The sequence below is a fragment of the Wickerhamomyces anomalus genome, assembly GCF_001661255.1.
Source record: "Wickerhamomyces anomalus NRRL Y-366-8 unplaced genomic scaffold WICANscaffold_1, whole genome shotgun sequence".
In the NCBI taxonomy this organism is placed as follows: Eukaryota; Fungi; Ascomycota; class Saccharomycetes; order Phaffomycetales; family Wickerhamomycetaceae; genus Hansenula; species Hansenula anomala.
The window spans coordinates 3,237,798-3,253,569 of record NW_017567110.1 but is presented as its reverse complement, the minus strand read 5'-3'; the positions used below and the strand labels follow the sequence as shown (position 1 = coordinate 3,253,569).

The 15,772-nt window shown below is 36.7% G+C and overlaps 9 protein-coding genes across 9 annotated transcripts; 5 read left to right on the top strand and 4 right to left on the bottom strand.

Annotated features, from left to right (window-relative positions):
* Window positions 1-396: 396 nt before the first annotated feature.
* SEC62 (Sec63 complex subunit SEC62) lies at window positions 397-1,209 on the top strand (the record flags this gene model as incomplete). Its single annotated transcript, XM_019181259.1, has 1 exon — window positions 397-1,209. The coding sequence occupies one exon, from the start codon at window positions 397-399 to the stop codon at window positions 1,207-1,209; it is 813 nt and encodes a 270-aa protein (XP_019042212.1).
* Window positions 1,210-1,423: 214 nt separating this feature from the next.
* Window positions 1,424-2,914, top strand: MSY1 (tyrosine--tRNA ligase MSY1; the record flags this gene model as incomplete). Its single annotated transcript, XM_019185457.1, has 2 exons — window positions 1,424-1,449; window positions 1,498-2,914. The coding sequence occupies 2 exons, from the start codon at window positions 1,424-1,426 to the stop codon at window positions 2,912-2,914; spliced, it is 1,443 nt and encodes a 480-aa protein (XP_019042211.1).
* A 383-nt stretch (window positions 2,915-3,297) lies between these two features.
* Window positions 3,298-4,305, bottom strand: WICANDRAFT_25637 (SDR family oxidoreductase; the record flags this gene model as incomplete). Its single annotated transcript, XM_019181167.1, has 1 exon — window positions 3,298-4,305. One exon carries the CDS (start codon window positions 4,303-4,305, stop codon window positions 3,298-3,300), a length of 1,008 nt encoding a protein of 335 aa, XP_019042210.1.
* A 267-nt stretch (window positions 4,306-4,572) lies between these two features.
* On the top strand, window positions 4,573-5,637 carry PNG1 (peptide-N4-(N-acetyl-beta-glucosaminyl)asparagine amidase; the record flags this gene model as incomplete). Its single annotated transcript, XM_019183101.1, has 1 exon — window positions 4,573-5,637. The coding sequence occupies one exon, from the start codon at window positions 4,573-4,575 to the stop codon at window positions 5,635-5,637; it is 1,065 nt and encodes a 354-aa protein (XP_019042209.1).
* A 122-nt stretch (window positions 5,638-5,759) lies between these two features.
* Window positions 5,760-6,950, bottom strand: WICANDRAFT_23623 (YheT family hydrolase; the record flags this gene model as incomplete). Its single annotated transcript, XM_019180997.1, has 1 exon — window positions 5,760-6,950. A coding segment is annotated over one exon (1,191 nt), but the record flags the coding sequence as incomplete, so codon positions are not given.
* A 297-nt stretch (window positions 6,951-7,247) lies between these two features.
* On the top strand, window positions 7,248-8,186 carry ECM31 (3-methyl-2-oxobutanoate hydroxymethyltransferase; the record flags this gene model as incomplete). Its single annotated transcript, XM_019181204.1, has 1 exon — window positions 7,248-8,186. One exon carries the CDS (start codon window positions 7,248-7,250, stop codon window positions 8,184-8,186), a length of 939 nt encoding a protein of 312 aa, XP_019042207.1.
* Window positions 8,187-8,243: 57 nt separating this feature from the next.
* On the bottom strand, window positions 8,244-9,548 carry FMP30 (N-acetylphosphatidylethanolamine-hydrolyzing phospholipase D; the record flags this gene model as incomplete). The annotated part of the gene is made up of 1 exon (XM_019181160.1): window positions 8,244-9,548. One exon carries the CDS (start codon window positions 9,546-9,548, stop codon window positions 8,244-8,246), a length of 1,305 nt encoding a protein of 434 aa, XP_019042206.1.
* Window positions 9,549-9,745: 197 nt separating this feature from the next.
* Window positions 9,746-12,154, bottom strand: DHR2 (RNA helicase; the record flags this gene model as incomplete). Its single annotated transcript, XM_019180389.1, has 2 exons — window positions 11,776-12,154; window positions 9,746-11,750 (listed from the first exon to the last, which is right to left on the bottom strand). The coding sequence occupies exons 1-2, from the start codon at window positions 12,129-12,131 to the stop codon at window positions 9,746-9,748; spliced, it is 2,361 nt and encodes a 786-aa protein (XP_019042205.1). The 5' UTR covers window positions 12,132-12,154.
* Window positions 12,155-12,555: 401 nt separating this feature from the next.
* Window positions 12,556-14,823, top strand: RIM9 (Rim9p; the record flags this gene model as incomplete). The annotated part of the gene is made up of 1 exon (XM_019184511.1): window positions 12,556-14,823. One exon carries the CDS (start codon window positions 12,556-12,558, stop codon window positions 14,821-14,823), a length of 2,268 nt encoding a protein of 755 aa, XP_019042204.1.
* Between the last annotated feature and the right edge of the window lie 949 nt (window positions 14,824-15,772).

Here is a 15,772-nt window from a genome sequence, read left to right as displayed (position 1 = left end):
CTGTGTTTAGCTGATAAATGGATAACCTTGAAGCGCGTTTGTTTGTGTTTGGTTCTATAATTCACGTCTCCAGCTAGTTTCGAAGGGGCGTTTTTTGTTTTCATTGATATTAATGACCCTATGTTTATTGGCAGATATTACCCGCAGATTACCCAAAGACTGGACGATCGAATTCGCGAATGTGGTCAATTGATTTGACACGTCTGAGAAAATTTGGTTCACTTTGAAATCATAGTTGAATACAAAGTTAGAGATTTTGAGATCATCCATCAGATTCAATTGACCAAATCATCATTCTCAGTCAATTATCCAAACTCACCACTTTAATCATATAGATCAACACAATAGAAATATTCAACACACACACACATCATGAGTGAGAAACAAGTTGACCTAATGGCGGTCAATGTTGCCAAATTCTTACGCAAAAACTCATTACTAAAGCAACGTAAAGGTCTTTTACAAGGAAACCTAGTTGACTTTTTCAGATTCAAAAGGGCCTCTCGTGCTTTACTTTCGGAAGATTACAAAAAGAAGCAAGAAAATCCAAAGAATAATTTACCACCAGTTAGAAATGAAACCGATGCTAAAGGTGTTTTCGCGATGTTGATCAGAAACCAATTGGTTCATCCTGGTGAAAAATTGTCTTCAGCAAAGGCTAAAGAGAACCAATTGGTTCCAAAGAAAGGTACACCATGGTTCCTCCCATTACAAAAAGCAGAACTCACACCAGATGAATACTACATTTGGTTTTACAACGAAAAGAGTCCTTGGGATATTGTCTTAGGTTTCGGTGTTATTGCTGCTGTCTTCACATTGATCTTATTCCCATTGTGGCCTGCATTTATGAGAAAGGGTGTCTGGTATTTATCAATGGCTATGTTAGGTTTGATTGCATTATTCTTCGTGATAGCAATTATCAGACTAATCATTTTTGTCATCACTTATGTCATTTTGAGTCCAGGTTTATGGATCTTCCCTAACTTGTTTGAAGACTGTGGGTTCATTGACAGTTTCAAACCATTTTATGCTTGGAATTATCCAAAGGAGAAAAAATCAAAAAAATCAAAAAAGAAGGCTGCTGCTCAATCACCATTAGAACAAATTCCAGAAAAGAAAACTTCAACTCCAGCCTCTACATCATCTTCAAAACCTAACCAATCAACCAATGTCAAACGTAAAGCTACATTGGAAGAAGTTGATGAATAATCAAAGAAAGGTTGACTATATAAATATTAACCCCATTCTGGCTCAATTCATAGATAAATCATCACACTAACTAATGCACTGAGATCTCTCTCTCGTAGATGTTCTAGTTGATTTGTTTCGCGATTTTAGTGTAAATGCTTGAAAAACTCAGTTTGAAAAAAACACCATAAAGACGTCCTTTTATCATGCATAGGAACAGCCAAAGATAGGTACTATGAGACTTTTGAAACCTCATTCTCTGTATAGAGGGGCTAGGTCTTCCATAAGATACAGCTCTACTTTCCACAGAAATTTCCTTGTTGATCAAAATGAATTGAAAAAAGATTTAGAAGAACCCTTGATGGCACATCTAAATAAAAGAGGTTTGATCTCAAGTACAACAAGTGAGGAACTTGAAAAAGTATTAGAAAAGACAAAATTAGGATTATATTGTGGTGCTGATCCAACTGCAAAATCACTACATTTGGGTAATCTTCTACCTTTGTTAATCCTTCTTCATTTCAATCTCAGAGGACATCATATTACCGGCTTAGTTGGAGGTGCAACTGGAGCAGTTGGTGATCCAAGTGGGAGAACAACTGAACGAGCAACTATGGAAGAGCAAACAAGATTGGATAACGTTTCAAAGATTAAACAACAAATGGAGCATTTCTTTAACAATGGTGTGCGATATGTTAAATACTTGAGCACTTCTAAAGTCATTGAAGAAGGGAGAATTCAATCCAAGAACAATTACGACTGGTGGAAAGATGTCACACTTCTTGAGTTCCTAGCTAAATATGGCCGTCATATTAGGGTTGGACAAATGTTAGCTAGAGATAGTGTTAAAGGAAGATTAGAATCAGAAAATGGTATTGGTTTCAATGAGTTTGCCTACCAAATTTTACAAGCTTATGATTTCTGGCATTTATTCCGTAATGAAAATGTCTCCATCCAAGTTGGAGGTAATGATCAATGGGGGAATATAACAGCAGGTATTGATTTTATTACTAGACTGAAAGCAAATCTAAAAGAAAACAATAAAAAAGATAAGGAAATTCAAAGACTTACTGGAAGATCTTCATTTGGTGTTACTGTTCCATTACTCACCACTGCATCTGGTGAAAAATTTGGTAAAAGTGCTGGAAATGCAGTATTTATTGACCCAACAGTCACCCCATCATTCGATTTATATCAATACTTCATCAAGACCCCAGATTCAGAAGTTGAAAAACTTTTGAAAATTTTTACTTTTTTACCATTGAAACAAATTGAAGAAATCATTACCAAACATAATGAAGATCCAACTATCAGATCTGCTCAAAGAATTTTGGCTAATGAAGTTACAGATTTGATTCATGGTGTTGGATCTGGTAAAGATGCTGAGATTGTTAGTTCAATACTATATCCTTTACCCGAAGATCCATATCCAGATATTACATCTGATGAGCTAATCAGTTCTTTCAAAGCCGCAAATGTATTGAAAGTCTTACCTAAAGAAGAATTTATTGGGAAACCTTATAGTGCTATTCTTTCAAAAGTTCAAGATATATCAAGAAACGAAGCACGTAAATTGATAACAAGTGGTGGAGTTTACCAAGGTTATGAAAGAATTAGAATTGATACATCAGATTCAATGTTGATTGGAGATGAACAATTGATTGATGGTAAAGTTTTATTGTTGAGAGTCGGAAAAGGTAAATATCATGTCATACAACTCGTATGAAATAGAGGAGAGGTGTATATAGATCAAACCAATGTAAATAATCAATTCTTTTGAACAGATAGCCTTCGAGTCAGTGTCAGTAATGGTTTTTTTTTTGATTGATTAATTCAAACCCTTAGAATTATCGAAAGTATAACTTTCAAATGAAGACAATGTTAAGACTTGTTTTTCCTTCTCCAAAGTCTCCATTTCTTTAACTTGTTACATTTATACCCTGTATGCGTGTTGAGATGATGAACAGGTTGCTGAAATTCATATCTACTGGATGCCTATAGTATAGGTACATTAAAGCTTCGACTGTTCTAGTACAACTAATCTTTCCAAATAACTTGTATATTTCTAGAAACAACATCAAATTCATCATTGTAGTCAAGTCTATCAGATCATTTTCCCTTCTGAGCAGCTAAAACTTGAGAAACGGTGTCCACAATAGTCTGCTCTTGTGGAATAAAATCAAACCCCAAAATTTCTCTAGTCTTTGAATTGTCAAGTGTATAGTATTGTTTGAAAAACTTTTCGTCGGACCCTGGCTCACCAACATCAACTTTCCCTTTCAATTCTGAAAAGTTTTTATTAATAATATCCAAGATCGTTTGCTGTGTGTAAGGTGCTAACGCGGTGATCAATCTTTGACCTGTTGTTTTAGGATTCTCAATAGCTGCAACATGAGCTTTTGCAACATCTCTAACATCAATTTGATACCCTTGAATCTTTTTATCCTCCTTTTTCAGCAAACCATTGATGATTTCATTTGAAAAGTTCAACTGATCCTTAACATAATGGTCAAATAATTGAGGACCAAAGATATAAACCGGGTTGATTATGCTGAATTTAAAATCGACGTTATTGTCTTTGAAAAAATCCCAGACCTCCTTTTCACCATGTGTCTTTGACGCTTCATAGGCTAAACCTTCATCTGATTTGGCTTCATCTAAAGTAATCTTATTCCAAGAATCCTCAGTAACCACTTCATCTGAGCTATAGCTTTGTTCTGAACGTACAGCAGCAAGTGATGATGTGTAGACAAACTTCTTGACATTTTTGCCATTCTCTTTGATGGAAAGTAAAACATTTCTAGTACCATGAATTGCTGGTAAAATCATATCTTTCTCAACGTCTTTCAAATCACTAGGGAAAACTGGAGATGCGGTGTGTAAGACTGCTTCAATATCTGGATGTTTTTGTAATGCCTTATCAAAATCATCTTTTGAGTTGATCAAATCTTTGACAATTTCGTAATGGAAGTTTGGATTCTTGAACAATGAAGTCAACGTATCACCTTTTTCAGTTGAACGAACGGAACCAACAACGGTGTAATCTTTTCCAAGTAGTTGATAGATCAAATGCTGAGCAACAAAACCTGTTGCACCTGTAACGAAAACCTTTGTCATTTTTGATAGTGACCTTCTAAAGTTTAGTGAGATGTAACAACATTTCAGAAGTCAAACCTCGAGATATTTATAGTGATCCATCTCAGCAATTGCTAAACTTTGAAGGTACAAATAAACTCTCTGTTGCTATACCAAAACCAAATTTATTTGCTGTGAGGAAAATTCGCGAAATCTGAAGGCTCGCGAATACAAGGCCTTTTAAACTGAAGAAACAATAATGTTATGCTGTCGTTAAACTGACAACATCAACGCGAGAAAGTGAAGCAAATGAGCGACTCGTTGGATTTGAAGGGCTTTGCTGATCAGCTTAACGCTGCTTACAGAGACTATGTCTACAAGAAAACCAAGAAGGATTACAAGGAGCTGGTGAACAGTTACAGAGATACGGTGATGAGAAGTCCCCTTGGGAAACAACTTCCTTCTTTATTTGCATCCATAATGAAATATGAAGATCCAGTCGCTCAAGAAGCTGCTCTAGACTCAATTGACCTGGAGAAGATCTACAAAGGTGTTGATGACCGAACTCAAGCTCAAGAATCCAAGAAGGCAAAAGGTGAAAAGCTTGATGTTGAATGGGGTTACACAGATTTCATTGTTATGGAATTATTGAAATGGTTTAAACATGATTTCTTCAAATGGACTAATGAGCCAGAAGCCACACCAAACCAAGGTAAACCAAGACTGATATCTGTTGAAGCACCAAGTCCAGAAGAAGCAAGAGATGGTAACGCTGGTCGTACAGAAATTTATCAATGTCAAGATGGTTCAATAATACGGTATCCAAGATATAATGACCCTGTCAAATTGCTTTCCACTAGGAATGGAAGATGTGGTGAATGGGCAAATTGCTTTTGCTTGTTACTGAGAGCTTTAGGTATAAGGACTAGATACATTTGGAACGCGGAAGATCATGTTTGGTGTGAAGTATACTCTGAGTCTCAAAAAAGATGGATTCATGTTGACTCTTGTGAAGAAGCCTATGATAATCCAACTTTGTATAATAAAGGATGGGGTAAGCAAATGAGCTATGTTTTAGCCTTTGGACTTGATGGAGTTGCTGATGTTTCCAAAAGGTATGTTGTTGATGAGGATAAGAAACTTCCAAGAAATAGAATAAGTGAAGCTGATTTACAAAAAATATTGAGGTTTTTAACAGTAAATCAGCGTAAGGATAGATCAAAAACTGAAGTTTATAAATTAGAAATAGAAGACTCCGTGGAGCAAATGGAGTTATTTGGTAAAAAACCTTTATATGCTCAAGGTGATATTGTTCAACCTAGACAAAGTGGTAGTGCACAATGGGTAAACCAAAGGGGTGAAGGTGGATCTTAAAGAGTATTTAAACGTCATATATATTATAATCTATGTGTGTGTTTTTTAAGCAGTTAGTAGTGTAATTTGTAATCGTATTTTGAAACTGGAACTTTGTAATCAGTTTCAGGTTTTTGAGTTGAATCAACCATATCGTTAAAAGTTTTGAAATATTCAGCAATTCTCTTTGTGGCCCATGAATCACCATCTGATTGGATATAAGCTAAATGACCACCAATATCAGTTCTCAACTGAACGATATATGGATTCACTTTGGCTTCTTCGACAGGAATGGAATGAACACCAACCATTGGATCGTCATGAGAGTTGATGGCTAATAGGGGTGTATGAATTTGCATTATTCTGTTCACTGAACTTGCGGCTCTGTAATAAGCAAAAGCAGTAGGGAACCCATATAATGGAGCAGTAAGTCTATTATCAAAATCTGCGATTGAAGTATATTTGTGATTGATGGTATCTTCTGTGATAAGAGGATGTTCATACAGAGCTTTTCTATTAGATTTGATAAGTCTAACCAAAAACTGAGTTGCTGGTTGCTGGAATAAAAATCTTGATAAGAAACGTGAAGGGAAACGATATGATGAATCAACCATATCCCATGGATTTGATAGCAAAGCAGCAGCAGCGAACTTGGTGTTTTCAGCTTCTTCACCTAAGTAATTAGCCAAAATTGTGGCACCAAATGAAAAACCAACGGCATATAAAGGTCTATTTGGGTATAATTTTTTCAAAAGCTCAACAAAATGGCGTAAATCATCAGTTGCCAGTCCATTGAATAGTTCTGGTGTACTTAACTTAGATCTTGAACAGCCTCTAGAGTTTAAGACAACGGCTTCAAATCCATCAACTTTGGTTAATTTTTCAACTAATGATCTAATCACAGGTTCATGTGAACCACCACCTAGACCATGACAAATGACAATCAATGGTTTTGTGTCATTGCTTCCTTGGCTGGAAAGTTCTTCTGGTGTCAGAAATCTGGTTCTTGGGTGTTGTCTAGGCCAGTCTTCTGGTAGATACTTTGCAGCTAACTCATCAAATTCATGTTTTGATTTTGGAGCAGGGATGGTGAAGTCTGCAGTTGCACTTCCACCATCAGGGAATGTGATTAGCCTTCTTCCATAGTGAACTTGGAAACTTTTGGAGAAGTCAGCAGCTGAGAAGTACATTGTTTGTAAATCACCAGTGAATAACCAAGGCTTAACATAAAAACTTGAACCGTTCTTCAACTCGGTGACTGAGTTCACCAATTCACTGAAAGGTATCAAAGAGGTTCCATCTTCACCTCCGTTCTTCAATTGTAGCTTGACACTGTCCTTAGAGTAGAAACTCTCAACGTTACCAATAAACCCAACCATGTTATCTCGAATATATACCAATATCTATACCTTTAATTGCAAACGGTGTTCATGATTCTTAATTTTTCATCGCCAATCCGCTTTTATACCGGCTCCAGCTCCAGCTCCTCGGCAAAACGAGTTCAAGGGCCAACGCGGCCGCGGTTGGCGCACTTACAAAAGAAAAAAATGTCAACCGTTGAAAACTGGCACAATGATGAAATCGTAGCTCTAATTCAAAACCCTTTGTTTGAGTCCCAAGTGCACAAGATCATGTTTCCAAGATTTGGACAGCGATGTTTCACTGGAAGAAGGCTGTTTCATGCCTCTAGTGTAATAGAGAGTGCTCAAAGAACCACCAAAAGAATTTCCATCAATGACATCCGTCAATTATACATCAAAAGGGAAAAAATCTCTGTGCTCACAGCTCATGACTACATATCAGGAAAGATTGCAAATGATGCCAATGTTGATATAGTACTTGTTGGTGATTCTCTATCAATGGTTGCTTTAGGTTATGAAGACACTAATGAAATTCCTTTCGACGAATTCTTATATCATTGTCGTGCAGTGGCTAGAGGTGTTGACAAGAGCTTTATAGTGGCAGATTTACCATTCGGATCTTATGAGTCTTCTATTTCAAAAGCTATTGAATCATCTATATCGTTGATATCAAAGGGAAGAGCTAATGCAGTTAAGCTTGAAGGTGGCGTTGAATTGGCTCCTACAATCAAAGAGTTGACCAAAATTGGAATCCCTGTTATGGCACATATTGGTTTAACTCCTCAAAGAGCAAACGCCTTGAGCGGATTCAAAGTTCAAGGTAGCACTGTTGATAGTGCAATATCCGTTTATGAAGACGCTTTAAGCGTACAAGATGCTGGTGCTTTTTCTGTTGTTCTTGAGGCAATTCCAGCGAAAGTTGCCAAAACACTCACCAATACACTAAGAATACCAACAATCGGCATTGGTGCTGGCCCTGATACTAGTGGACAAGTGCTCGTCCAAGCAGATGCCTTGGATATGAATAATAGTGAGCATAGTCCGAAATTTTTGAAGAAATATTTGAATGGTTATGAGTTGAGTGTTAATGCAGTGAAAAATTATGTAAATGATGTCAAAGCTCAATCATTTCCTGTGTTAGGTCAACACACTTACAATATTAAAGAAGGGAATTATGATGAGTTTTTGAAAAAAATCGTTAACAAATAATATGTATTTAGAGAATCTATAATAGATGTGTATATGCTTATTACGGAAAGTATCAATCTATTTAACTAGTATACTTTTCCCATCTCTAACTGGAATATACCTACTCTCATCTTCGTTTGCATCATCGCCAATGTCAAATATTATAGTCTTGCCAAAATCTGGAGCAAAAATATCATGAGCTTTATTCAGACTCTTTGCCAATTCTTCGAGTTTCAATTTTGGTTCAAGGAAATGTTCACTGCTTAACACAAATGTGCCCCAGTGCACACCAACAATCTTTTTGGCTTTTAAGTCATCCATTATTTTGACACATTCCTCCGGATTTATATGACGGGGTTTTTGATGCCATTGAGGACAGTATTGACCGCATGGAAGCATGGCTAATTTCAAGCCATACCCAAATTTAGAACCTATCATCTTGAATAAATCATGGACATATCCAGTATCACCTGCGTGAAAAAAAATAGGTTTACCATTCTTCAAAATCAAGAAGGAACACCACAAGGTAGAGTTCGAGTCCAATAAATGTCTACCTGACCAATGCATTGCAGGTGTACAAGCAACCTCATAAAGATTATTTGGATCCTCAGCAACAGGCAATTTCACTTTATCCCACCAGTCCAACTCTATAGTATTGTAGATACCTTTCTTAGCCAAGGTTTTTCTCAACCCCATAGGAACAATCCACGTTGAAGCATTTTTCACTTCTTCGGCAACCTCCTCATCAAAATGATCTGGATGATTATGAGAAACCATAATGTAATGAGGTTTTGGTAGTTCGTTTAATTTGCATGGTGATGGAGTTATTCTTTTAGGCCCTAAAATTGAGTTGACCAAATAATTGCTAAATAAAGGATCTGTAAGGAAATTGACACCACTTATTTGAACGTATGCACATGATTGGCCTAGCCAGGTGAATGTTAAGCGATCTTGATGTTTGGGTATTGATATATCAGTGCTTTCAACTTTTTGAGCGTTGTCAACTAATGATGATTCTTTAAGAAGTTCAAAGTCAGGTTCATAAATTGGTAATAGCTCTCTTAACCTGGCTTTTGATGGAACATTTCCTCTTCCCTTTCCTTCAAAAAGTTCTAAAATCCTACTAAGGAAAAACTCAAATAATGTTTGAACTCTATATTCTTCAAATGGGTTTTCAAATCTACCAGCAACAGTGAAACTTGAGTATTTATCTAAGATACTATCAGGGATTGCTTCCTGTTTTAACCTTGACTCCTCAGATCTGGCTTTTTCTATCTGTGCTCTTTTTGTGATTTCCCTATTTGCTGCGTATGAAACATACAAAGCGTAGGATGTATATGAAGCCACTACCCCCAGTCCAATCTTGGCATGAATGGATAACATATCTAGCAGTTTAATGGCCAGTAACTCAACAATTTCCCAAAAGTTAAGAATGCACAATCATGGCTCATTTTTTCTCAGAATCCAGATTCCATAAAAACGATAAAAAAAACCCTTGTGTTTTGGCAGAACTCATCTATTGAAACAGTAAAATCTAAAATTAATAGTACATTTTCTAAATACAACAGTTCTATTTAACTCTATGCGACTTTGGTTTTTGATGCAAGAAGATGAGATCCAACTTCTTGAAGCCATGTAAGGTCAATTGTGCTGACATTTCTAGCATACCCTTTAGTAGTATACACATAATCGGTATACATGATAGCATCTGATTTCTTACTGAAAATCATAGATGAAGGATGAACAGAAATCAACTGACCTGAAGTGGTTGTTCTATATGATCTATCAGGCATACCAATCGCTGTGTTTGAAACGAACCCCACTAAAAATGATTTCAAGACTGATGGAATATCCATTGGTTTTGTTTCATCTTCTTCTTCATCAAATAGATATTTCTCCTTAGTCAACGAAACCATATATTGACGGATCTGATTACGCACTCTTAAAACATTTTTGAATCCACGGTATGATAGGGCCAACTCTTTACACCATTGTTGTCTTTCCTGGGAATTATCGAATTGAATGTAAAAATCAAACAACTCCTTCAACATAATCAAATCACCATGTCTGGCACCCAATAGACACAAACTTAGTCTCTTTTCATTCACTTCATCTCTTGTCTCGGATGGTGGATTCATGACCAAGTTATCGACTGACAAACAAGAAACAATATCGACAACTTGTGTTAAACACCCTGTCTCATGAGCATTCAATAAAATAGCTGATAGCTGGGGTTCCAATGGTAAAATAGCCATCTGAGTACCTAGCTTAGTTATTTTGCCTTGATCATCCAAAGCTTTCAACTGATACAATTGAGTTAAGGCTGAGATCAATGAGTCCTCACCAGGATGCTCTAACCATGACCAATTTAAAATATCATCAACTCCAGCTCTTTTCAACATAAGTACTGGTGAAGTAACATTTGATCTAGAAATCTCAGGCTCTGTTTGATTTGGAAGTTTTAGATAATCACCCTCGGTGTATAATCGATAAGCCTTCCCTTCCCTTTCACGCCCAGCTCTACCTGCTCTTTGAGTTGCTGATGCTTTGGAAACTGGAGCTGTTAACAATGTGGAAAGACCTAATTGATGTCTCCAAACTTTGACTTTTCTCAGTCCTGAGTCAATCACATATCTAACGCCAGGGACAGTAATCGAAGTTTCAGCAATATTGGTAGCCAAGATCACCTTCCGTCTTCTAGCTTTCATTGGAATAAATACTTTTGCTTGTTCAGCTGGTGGTAATGCGGCATAAAGAGGAAGTGGGACAATCAGTGGAGCTTCTCTAGGTAAGCCAGGGGCAACTCTTTCAAGCAAATTTACAGCTTTGTCAATTTCTTCTTGACCAGGTAAAAATACCAGTATATCACCTTCTAATTCACCATTATTGACTTGAATAATTGCCTTGATTGTTGAATCAACAATGTCATCAACAGAACGATCCAGATACATTCGATCAACTTTGTACATTCTACCTTCCACATAAAGAATTTCTGCATCATCATAAAACTTTGAAAATTTTTCCGCATCCAATGTGGCAGACATAATGATCAATTTTAAATCTTCTCTTTTGGCCAACAACTCTTTCAAAAACCCCATCAATAAATCAGTAAGAACTGTTCTCTCATGAGCTTCATCGATGATAATTGTAGAATACTGTGGTAATGTTGCTTGGACCATCAACTCTCTTAACAGCATACCATCGGTTAAATATTTCAATTTAGTATGATGTGTGCTCTTATTATCAAATCTCACCGAATAACCAACTTTTTCACCAAGCATAGATCCTGCCTCCTCTGCAACTCTTGTAGCTAAATTTATGGCAGCAACACGACGTGGTTGTGTAACAGCAATACCTTTTTTATTCAAAGGTAATAAAAATTGTGGAATTTGAGTAGATTTACCCGAACCAGTTTCACCAATCAGCACAGTCACTCTATTCTTCTGGAGTCTTTTTAATATATCATCTTTGTTTTTGTAAACTGGTAAGGTTTTTCGTATTTGCAATAATTCTTTCGCCCTGGTATTAAGAGAGTCTCTAGTGACATTTTGAGCTCGGCTGTCCCTATATTCTTCTTCATCATCACTAAAAAAATTCACCACCTTTGCACCATTTCCGACCTTTTTTTGAGCTTATCTTTTTCTTTCCAGAAGGTTGGTCTTTTTGAGAATTTGTATGAATTTTAAATCCAGCGTTACCTGATGATCCAGATCCATTTGATTTGAATTTCTTTCTTAAATCTTCACCCTGGGAATTCTCCCCGAGTTGTAATCCCGCTTTAGGTAAGGCTACCTTTTCATCATCATTGACTGCTGGAATGGTAGCAGATTTTCTTTTTCTTTTACGTTTCTTAGACTTGTTTTCTTCATTGGACCTTATATCACCTCTCGATTCTTGAGACTCCAGCAGCTCATCTGAATCCCGAAACTTGTTGTGAATCTTTTGGTTGTGGTTTGTGATACTCATTAGTAACGTTATGGGTATCAAAGCCACTGGGAACCTATGATATATCTTCTCTAAAACAACAGATTCATATTCGATCAGGCTTTTCAGATGAGAAGTAAATAGAGGTTTAGAAAAAATTTAAAAGTTGGTCAGTCCACGCCCAGAAGCTCACCAGCCACAGATCGCTTTGTTGAGGCTAGTGTCACACCGCTTCACCGCCACATCTGAGAGCTTGCTGTTGCGCGGAGACAAGAAAATTCCCAGATCAAAAATAGAAAATGAAAACAGATCAGGAAAAACAATGCTCGTTTCAAACAAGTTTTACATAGTTCATAAACGGTTTTGATATCGAGGAAACGAGCTCTATTGCCACACTTTCGAACTACCCAGGTTCATTACACTCCTTCACTTGATTGATGCTTGACTTATTGACTCACTGCAAGCAATGGCTCCTCGTATTCGTCCTGCTACAACGCTAGTGGTGGTATTATCTATAGCATTTGCATTCCAACTGATAGCAATATTATCAGTTCCAGTCACAAAAAGCATATCCATATGTACATATGATGGTTATAAATTTGGGGTATTTGGGCTGTGTCGAGGAAATAGTTGTTCAAAAGTTGGTATAGGATACACTGGTAAAGAACTGGATGATGTTGATGGTTTCTCACTGCCTTCAAATGCTAGAAGATCAGTCTCAAAGCTACTTGTTGTTCATCCAATATCTGCTGGCTTCTCCATTATTTTATTATTTTCATCAGCTTTATTGCATTGGCATGGTCCTTCCAATTCTCTAAGATTTTTATTCTTCTTGTTATTATGGACTATACCCAGTTTTCTAATATCATTATTATCATTTCTAGTTGATATTCTTTTATTTGTGCCTCATTTGGATTGGGGTGGCTGGATTGTACTAGCTGCTACGGTGTTGATTGCGGTGTCTGGAGTTTTGTTATGCATAATGAGAAGAACTGTCTCATCTAGAAGGGTTCTGAAAAGAAAAGATACATTTGGTAACGATTATCAATTAGAACCACTGAATTATGGATATGGTACTGTTGACGGAAATTCAGATGTCAAGTTTGGCAAGAATTCCTATGAAGGAAAAGAGGGAAATGAAAATGAAGAAGAAAGAGAACCTTTTGTTCATGAAAGTAATGAAACCTTTGACAACTCTATGAATTACACTAGAACTCATGAAAATCTGAATGATTACCCATCTACTCAACTTTATGATTCAATGCGTGGTGAAAACAATAGAAGTGGTCAGAGTAACTCCACAGGTTATAGATCCCCCGAAAATATTCTGGCTCCTTTATCAACAGCCTATAGAGGTGAATTCAATTTTGACCGTGGAAATGAAAATCCAACACAAGAATATATTCCAAGTGCACCATACCCTTCGGATATACCGAATGCTGGATATGATGCGAACGAGTTACAACAAGCTTCAGAACCTTGGAGGGCACCTTACCCAAATACAAATGATGATTTGAGCCCTCACCCAGAAGCGTACAACGCTAATAGTGTACCATATGTTGGATCCAAACCATCTGGTCCTCGTCCTATGCCAACGCCCACAACTACTGGTAATGAGGAGCTTCCAATGTTACCATCAGAACTTGCTGCGGTTTCTTTCAATAATATGGATGGTGATGTTTTGACAGAGCCTTATTCAAATAGGGATTCTGCTGAAAGTTTATCAGCCCCACCACTTCCAAGCAATTTGGAATCTTCAGCTGAAGCAGAAACTGGTCAGTCACTTCCTGGGTACCCTTTCAATGAACGACCAGATCCGTTGATTCAAGAAACAAAAAGACTTTATGAAAGTGATCCCCCAAATTCTTTTAATAAAGCTGAAGAAACTGGTATTACTAGGGAAGCAACCTATAGAACTAAAATTGCCAATGCAATTGATCAACTTCAAGGTCCAGAAACAAATGATCCTGCTGTCTATTCAAATCCAAGTTTTATCAATACAAACGAAAGTCTATTAGCTTCCCAGTCAGCGTTAAATGCTTCACAACTTCCACCAAAAATCAAAGAGGATGATAATGATGATGAGTTGTATGGACCTGTGGCAGCCTTATCAAATGCAAATAATGAACACAAGGATAGAATTGTTCCTCAAAATTCAATGGATGATGATGCATCATCGTCATACTCTTCACATATTTCCTCCACTGTGAACAGCCCGGTTGATGCAACTTTTACTAGGACGCATTCACTTCTTACACCAAACAGAGGCTTGCCTAATAAAACTCAAACAACAAGTTCAATGGCCATTGACAATATTTACGACCGTTATGCAAGAGATTCGACGGCCACTTTGAACAATGCTAGTGCAGAAGGGAAAGAAGACGGTTTAAGTGCCAATGATTATCCATTTCCGGATCCTCATGAGAAACGAGTCACTCCTGCTCCATCATTTTCAAACATCTCACTAGTATCTTCAAACTTTACATCAGTTTCACAAAGGGGGATAAATCCAAAATACTTTGAGAAAAATCCAGAGGAAAAACTATTGTATTTACAGCAGCAGCAACAACAACAGGAAGATCAATCGCAATCAAAGCATCCACTCACTGTTCAAACAAGACCAAGACCTTTGCAGACGGCTAAGAATAACACAGATATCCTGATAGCTTCAAATCCAGATTTCTCTGTTTTACCTATAAATAAAAGAAATGGCAAAAGGAAACCAGGAAGATGAATTCTTTTGTGGTATAGGAACTATGCATCAATAATGACAATTTTGAGTTAACAATTATGTACAGAATCTATAGTGTAGGTAATGTTAACATGACTTGAATCAACGAATCTTGAAAATTTACCTGATTATGTATATTTGAAATACTATCGCCTGAATTTTGTCGATGTCACAATTACACATCATCGAGATATTGTTTTGGCTAAATTTATCATGTTAGATTTGATCAGCTTATGGATCACTGTCAGTACTTTTCAGGTGGTACGTGCATGATAGTGGTAATCAGCTGCTTGGTTGAATAATATTAATAAGAAAGCTCTTTTCAAAACGATTAGTTCAAGCTCACTAGTGAAATCGATGCTACGTACGTATTTATTTAATCATAGGCCGAATTGACGTATGATCACGAATAATATTAAACATATATAAGCAGCTTCCACTCAAATTTATAACAGCTTGATCATTGAATCATAATTTAATGATAGGACGTACAGCATATTATTTTTCTTTAATCATACATGCAGATATAGAAATATTGTACATATTATTGACGACGACGACTGCGCCGTCGACGTATAGTTAATTATGTACAAAATCACTGTATAAGAATCATTTTATGACGGATTTATAAGGAGATGAGATAAATCAGAAGAATAATACGTAGAAATGAGCCTATGTATAGTAATAAATATAATTAAGGGCGCCATATGATCAAATTTTTTTGATCAAGTAATTCATAACGAGTTTTAACACTCATTAGAAAGCTGTGAGAGATTGTTCCAAAAAATGTCTCGACAGCCATAAAATATTAATTATTTTTTTTTTTTTTTTTAGTTTGATGTATTTGATCTGAACTTGGATGAGGAATGCAATTACGCACGAACCGCTTGGATTGTAGGCTTCTCGCTATGTTGGAATTCAGGCTTCCTTATAATATCCTTCTCAGCCAACT